Below are 7,177 nucleotides of genomic sequence, written 5' to 3'. Positions count from 1 at the left end.
GTCTGTCTCATGTGAAATCAAAGGTGATAATACCAGCACTACCTGCATCACAGGTGATGGACAAAAACTGTCTTGTGAATTGTAAAGATCTCTATAAACGGGAGCTATTGCTGAAATAGAAACATTGCTATTCTTGTTGTTGTTGTTGTTGTTGTTGTTATCTTTCCTCCAATATTTAGCACAGCATGAGCAGCGAATCAATATTGCTCATTGAATCGGACCTCCCCCTCAATCTTGAGATTGATTACATTCTGTTAAGGAACAACCTAGACCAAAGCAATCCCATGGGATTCTGTTCCCAAGAAGTAGGATGAGCTCTGACTCTTGTTTCTCTTGGAGGTGAGGTTCCAGGGTTGGGATTACCAGCCATGAGGAAGGAAGCTGAATGTCTCTGGAGGTCATTTTTAAACCAATCTTCTCTAAATCCCTTTTTCTATAACAACTCATGTTTGTGTTGTAGTAGTAGTAGTAATAGTAGCAGCAGCAGTAGTGGTTCTAGTGGTGGTGGTAGTAGTAGTGGTAGAAAACATTTAAGTAACATTTTAAAATTTAGAAAGTGTTTTACATACATTATTTCCTCAGAATATATGTGAGATAAGTACTATTATTATTTCCATTTTTCAGCTAAAGCAACTGAGGCTCAAAGAGGCTGTTATTGCTTATTGTCATACAACTGGTCCAAAGTAGGATTTGAAATTTGATTTTTCTTGATTCCAGGACTAGAAGTAATCTTTTCCTTTCCTTACAACAGCCCTGTGAGGTAGGTAATGTAAAATACCATTATATCCATTTTACAGATAAGGAGACTGGCATTCAGAGGAGCCACAGTCCAATTGCTAGGATGTAGCAGAACTTAAACCCAGCTCCTCTGAGTCCAAGACCAGTGGTCAGTCTTCTATGCCACAGTGCCTTTGTGGATTTATCATGCCTTGCTTCTTTCCCTATTACCCATTCTTCCCCTCCCTTCATTATCCCAACCCTTTATCATACTATTCCCCTCCACACATTTTATGCACCAGCCAAATCTGCATAGATATTTCCCCCCAACATATACTCATACCTTTGTACCTTTCTCACATTTTCCCTTATGCCTTCAATGTTCTTCCCTCTCTTCTTCAGTTGACAAAGTCCTAACCAGCCTTTACAACCTAGGTCAAATGTTACCTTCTCCGATTTCTCAGTCCTAAAGATCTCACAGTGTATTTGGTTTTGTAATTCTCTAACACACTATTGGGGGCAACTAGGTAGTGCAGTGGATAGCGTGCTGGGCCTGAAGTCAGGGGGACTCACATTCAAGAGTTTAAATCCAGCCTCTGTCACTTAATAGCTGTGTGACCCTGGACGAGTCACTTAACCCTGTTTACCTCAGTTTTCTCATCTGTAAAATAAGCTAGAGAAGGAAATGGCCAACACTCCGTTATCTTTGTTAAGAAATTTCCCCTTAAATGGGGTCATGAAGAGTAAGACATGACAAACAACTGAACAACAATAATGCATTATCATGTAATATTGTATATTCCAGTTCTTTGAGTTTATCTTTCTCCCCTGCTCTATGAGGGTAGGGATAGTGTTTTATCTAGACTTTGTTATCTCTCCAGCACATTAGCACAATGTCTTGCATGGAGTAGGAAATTTCGAAATATTTGTTGAATGAAGGAATCTTTCCCTTTACCTCTATCCTTCTAAAAGTCAAATATAGCTGTCACAACAACAAATAGGCTGAAACAACTTCTTTGGAGGGAGAAAGATGAGTTTAAATTAGTAAGATAACTGAAGTAAAGAGTGGTTTTTTTTTAAAAAGGAAATATATTTTTATTGTTTTTAAAGTACATACAGTGACTCAAACTAAAGGCAACAAAGGCTCACCAAGTCTGGATGTTTCTTTAATGAATAGATAAAAATCATTTGTAATTAATTAGCACGTTCATAGTAATTCATTGTAAATAAATGCTCCTAAGTGGCTATAATTTGCTTTGACTACTAAATATGCCCCCCAATAATCCTGCTTATGCTCTCATTTAATTTTTCTTAGGAAATTCTTTTTTCCCATAGATAATGAAAAATTTTTTGTCTGAATTTTCATTAATTCCAAACTTGTAGGGTTCAAATTAAGGCGGTTTTTCATAGACAAGATTTTTAAGCCTTAGGCGACTTCTAATAAAAAAATTAACTGGTACAACTCAAGAATATGGACGGTCAACTGGGATTTTGTTATGGGATTTGCTCTATATCTGTTTCTCTTCCTTACCTTACTAATAAGTTTTTATCCCTTTATAGCCACTCTTCCTTTCTTTTCCCCCATTGGTCTCTCTCACTTGCTCAGTGCTTTCTATAGGGCATACCCTTTGCTCCTTGAGCTAGAGTTGGAAAAGAGGATAAAAGTGCCCAGAGAGTGAAAGTACTAGGTTGGTAGTTGTATGGGAAAGGAGTTCAATTATGGTAGGGATCTGAAGTGATCCCTCCGTTTTGTGGAGATTGTATAATGCTAAGTGTTGATGAGTGTTCAGACTATGTGAAAGGCATTTGTCTGGGCAGAAATTGCCTTGCATTCCTAGAAACCGAAGGGCATGGTGGTTTTACCCCTTTAGCCTGCCTTGGATTGTCAAAGAAGTTTGAGTCTTTGGGGTCACAATTTGATTCTGAAAACGTGGGCTTTTTCTTCTTGAGGGCTAGGTTGGCCATGCCAGGCACATTTACCATGACAGGGCATAAATTGTTTCAAAGGGAATAGTGACCTGGTAAATTCTTTCTTCCACACAATTAGGAGGCTCTTGAAGACTCAGCATCCCATCCCAAAGGACACTATGAGGGAGAAGTTGTAGTTGCCCTTTTGTGCACATTAATTTAACTCCTACAGTTTGCTGGGAACACCTGGATCATGGTGTAGTTGGTATCTGAGTTGCAACTTCCTGTGCTGTTTTTTTTTGTTTTTTTTTTTTAGCATTATCTGTCACTATTTTTTCAAGAATTAGAATTTGGATGTCTGCTGATTGGGTCCTGTCCTCGTCTACAACAGAGACACATCTGGGGCAAGGCTTATTGATAAAAATGTCAAAATGCTTCAAAAGCCACCGTCACCATCTCTTGCAATCTGATTCCTCATCTGTTTCTTTCAACAACTGATGGCTGATCTTACCCCTCCTAGCTATCCCCTTTCTGTTCCTCCCTCTCCTTTGTTCTCTATTTGGCCTTGTCTCTCTCTGATTTAGAGCATTTCTACCTGTTTCATATTGTTCCCTACGTGTGGAGTCCCTATGGGGAAGACCTGTTCTTAGGCTCCTGTTTCACACACTCCCGTTTCGCACTAGCAGAAGTAGATGGTGGTTTTGAGGTCTGGGCCAGGGAAGTGGGGACCATTGAGGACAGAGTTGGTTGGAGAGAAAATGAATAGGTGGTAACAGGGAATGGAGTGAGGTGAGATAACAGAATGGCACTAGGTCACTGAGGACCTAAACGGTTTTCTCTCCTCTCCAAGCCTGGGCATTATCCTCAGACTCATAGATTCCTCTGCCATTGCAACCTGATCTCTATGGGGAGTTATGGAGGCTAGAATGGTTCCAAACCTCCATGAAGAGCAGGAGAGATGAACACAGTAGGGGTAGGACCTGGGGAGGGGATCCCAACATTTAGTGTCTAGACTGATTTTTCACAGTTAGGTCTACAGGGCAATCACCCTACACCCCATTCCTATCCTACCCTGGCCCAAACCTCAGTTGGCTGGGCTGCCCTCCCACCTCCCTACAACCCTCCCACAACTTTATCTCAGATGTACCCACCCTTTCCCACCCCCCAACAGGGCACCCCTATCTGTTTGGTGCCTGGTTCATCCTCTGCTCAGCTCAGTAGTATGTCTCCTTCTCGACCCAGCCTGTTGGAGAAAGAAGTTCAGGATGAGGAAGAAGAGAAATGGATTTCTTAGGGACTTAGGGTAATGATGGCTTATGTTGAATCGACCTTGGAGGGTCGGGGCAGGAAATGACTGGCAATACCAAGGGGAGAAAGAAGGAGTTGGGGAGAAAGTAGGCTCACAAACAGTAAGGCCTGGATGGGAAAAATCAGATGAGAGTAAAGTATAAGTAGGACTGAGGAATGGGAAAACCTTGTGTTTAGCACAGGGTAAGGAACATCTAAGGTACCCAGTGAATGTTGGTTTATTGAAAATAGGCGGATGTTGTACGGGCTGCAATTATAGGTGAGAGAAAGATTAGAATTCTAGGTATCAAGGATGGTAAAATCTGAGCCCAAAGGGATCTTAGGAATCATTTAGTATAACTTTTTCGTTTTCAGAATGAGGAAACTGAGTCCCTAAGAGGTTAAAGGATTTGTTTAGGGTTTAAACAACTAAGTGTCAGAAGTAAGACTGAACACTTCAAGTGTAGTCCTCTAAGGCCTAGAAAGAGAACAGTGCCCAAAGCCACCTGGAAGTCTGAAGTCTTAGGGCCCTAAAAGTCAATGGCAGTGTCTATATTTAGAGGTGGGATTTGGGGATTGCTGAGGCTAGGGGAATCTCACCACCAGGATAGCGCCGCAGGATGAGTTTTCGGACCTCATCATAGATGAAGATAAGGAGACTATAGGGGAAGGCACAGAACCACCATGTGACCCTGTAGAGGATGAGGGAAAAGAGTGGAATCAGAATATGGGGTGAGTACATAGAAATGGACAAAGAGAGAGATACCCAGAGCAATCCAGGCTGTGATTACAAAAACAACCACACAACCACACCCCACCCACATTCCCTCTGCTTCACTCTGACTCCTCTCCTGGGCACTCACTTGAGTGGGTACATTCGTAAGGCCAACCCCATGCCTGGGCAGTAGGACAAAAAGGCGGCCAGAGCTGTCTCTTCTAGCAGTCCAAAGATCAAGATCTTGTTTCTTGCAAAGAAAGAGATAGTTAGAGGGGAGCCTTCCTTTCTGGTCTCAGTGTCTTAAGTGCTTACTCACAGTCACTCTTCAGCCTGACTACTTTTAATTTGTCTCTTACTGATTCCTTAGAACACTCCTCACAGCAGCTGTTCAACACTTTCTCCCATCCGTCCTCAAGATCCTCACACCACCCTCTCTCAGAAGATGACCTCACCTCCTATTTTACTGAGAAGATTGAGGTCATTCTTTAAGATGTCTCTCTTCTTCTTTCCAAAATCCCTTTATTTTATTTTTATTTTATTATCTAAAATTCCCCCAACCTTGTGTACTCTGCTCTAATCTGAGGGGTGGAAGCGGCTCTTCTCTTTTCAAAGGTAAGCTTCATTTGAGTTCTGGATCTGGTCCCTTATTGTCTCTACAAACTTTCCCCAGCAGTCGTGCTCTCTGTCTCACTTTCATTTTCAGTTTCTCTCTATCTTTTGGCCCCTTCCTCATCGTCTATAAAGGAACAAACATGTTTCCTCTACCCCTAAGAAATTTCAACCCTGCCATCTCCTCAAGACATCATTTTAAATCCCTCCTACGAGTAGAGGCTTTTCACAGTGAATCTCCTCTTCTTTCCTTCCTCCATGAAACAACTTCTGAATACTATGCCCCCTACTCTTTTATCTTTTACTCTAATCTCTGTGGCCCTTCTCTTCAGCAAAGCCAACTCTTCTATATACATGTATCCTTGATCCCATCCTATCCCAGGCATGTTGCCTTCATAATAATTTTCTCTCTGTCTCTGTCCCTATGTGTATGTATCTCTCTCTTTCCATCCTCTCTTTCTATCCTTCACTCCCTCCTTTCCTCTCTTTCCCTCTGTCTGTGTCTGTCTGTCTCTCTCTCTCTCTATATATATCTTTCTCTGTCTCTCCATCTCTGTCTCTGTCTGTCTCTTTCCCTTCTCTTTTTTCTTTTCTATCCTTCACTCCCTCCTTTCTTCTCTTTCTCTCTATCTCTGTCTCTCTGCCTCTCTCTGTGTATATCTTTCTCTGTGTCTCTGTCTGTCTTTTGCTTTCTCTCTCTTTCCCTTCTCTTTTTTCTTTCTATATTTCACTCCCTCCTTTTCTCTCTTTCTGTCTCTGCCTCAGTCTTTGTTTCTATCCTTCTCTCCAGTCTTTCCCTATCTACTGATTCCTTCCCTTCACAAACTCCAAATTCCAGCTTTAGCTTATTCACCAAACTTGACTTCAGCTCCTCTCCCCATATTTCATGCAGGCTACCCTCCGTGCTGGGTATGAACTTCCTTCCTACTCTCTTCAGAATCTTTCCCTTCCTTCAAGACTATGCTGAAGTGACATCTTCTAGGTGACATCTTTCCTGATCCCTCCAGATGAAAGGGAACTCCTCCTCCTCACATTTTCCTTGAACACTTTGACTGGATCTCACACCTCTGTCACACCAGACCTTATATTTACACTTATTCCTGGACATGTTAAATCATTCCCCCTCTTCTCCTCCCTCTCCTAACTACTTAATGTCAAGGACTGTGTCATTTTTCATCTTTGTATCTTCAGGGCCTGGCATGGTGCCTTGATATCATAGACTCTAAAATGTTTATTGAATTTGTCAGTCAGAGAAAGTGAAATGTTTCTAAGTGCCATCTTCCTTTCTCCTTCTCTTCAATCGCCTACATTTGAAGAATATTTTCATTTTACCTTCTTTTAATCTTCCTTAGTTTCACCAGAAGTTTAGTGCTTCGTTATATACTGTCTTAGATTACTCTCTACGCATGTCTTGTTCTATAAATAGGTCAATAAATTCTCTGAGGACAGAGACTATGTCTTGTTCCCTGACCTTATGTAACTTGAGTCATGTCTGCTATCTAGGGTCCACCTAGAAAAGGCTTTGACTTTGGGCAAGTAACTTTCTCTGAGCTTGGTTTCCTTGTCTTTAATATGAAAGGAATGACTAGGTGATCTCTACAGTCCTTTCCAGAGCTAAAATTTTATGAGTCTGTGTGTTTTTTTGCTTTAACGTGGGGTAAGGGAAGAGAATTTAACAGAAAGGGTGGGAAGGAAGGATAGGAGTGGCACTCTCCAGAGATTTGTACCCACTCAGCATCAGGAAACAGAATTAAAGTTGCCAAATTCCTCCTCCTCCTCTTCCTCCTCCTCCTCTTCCTCCTTCTCCTCCTCCTCCTCCTCCTCCCCACCTCCAAGCACTACTGTGGCTGAAGCTGAACGATTAAAATCTAATCCTGACTCCAACAGAGGAAGCTTGAGGAGCTCATGGTCAGGATGAATCAAGGTTGTAGGATCATG

General features: G+C 41.8%; 1 protein-coding gene across 1 annotated transcript; it reads right to left on the bottom strand.

Moving 5' to 3' along the window:
* Window positions 1-1,786: 1,786 nt before the first annotated feature.
* On the bottom strand, window positions 1,787-4,929 carry LOC123254228 (sodium/potassium-transporting ATPase subunit alpha-2-like; the record flags this gene model as incomplete). The annotated part of the gene is made up of 3 exons (XM_044683282.1): window positions 1,787-3,868; window positions 4,513-4,604; window positions 4,776-4,929. Coding segments are annotated over 3 exons (275 nt in total), but the record flags the coding sequence as incomplete, so codon positions are not given.
* Window positions 4,930-7,177: the final 2,248 nt, after the last annotated feature.

The sequence above is a fragment of the Gracilinanus agilis genome, unplaced genomic scaffold (genome assembly GCF_016433145.1).
Source record: "Gracilinanus agilis isolate LMUSP501 unplaced genomic scaffold, AgileGrace unplaced_scaffold181, whole genome shotgun sequence".
In the NCBI taxonomy this organism is placed as follows: Eukaryota; Metazoa; Chordata; class Mammalia; order Didelphimorphia; family Didelphidae; genus Gracilinanus; species Gracilinanus agilis.
This window is presented reverse-complemented; position numbering and strand designations above follow the sequence as displayed.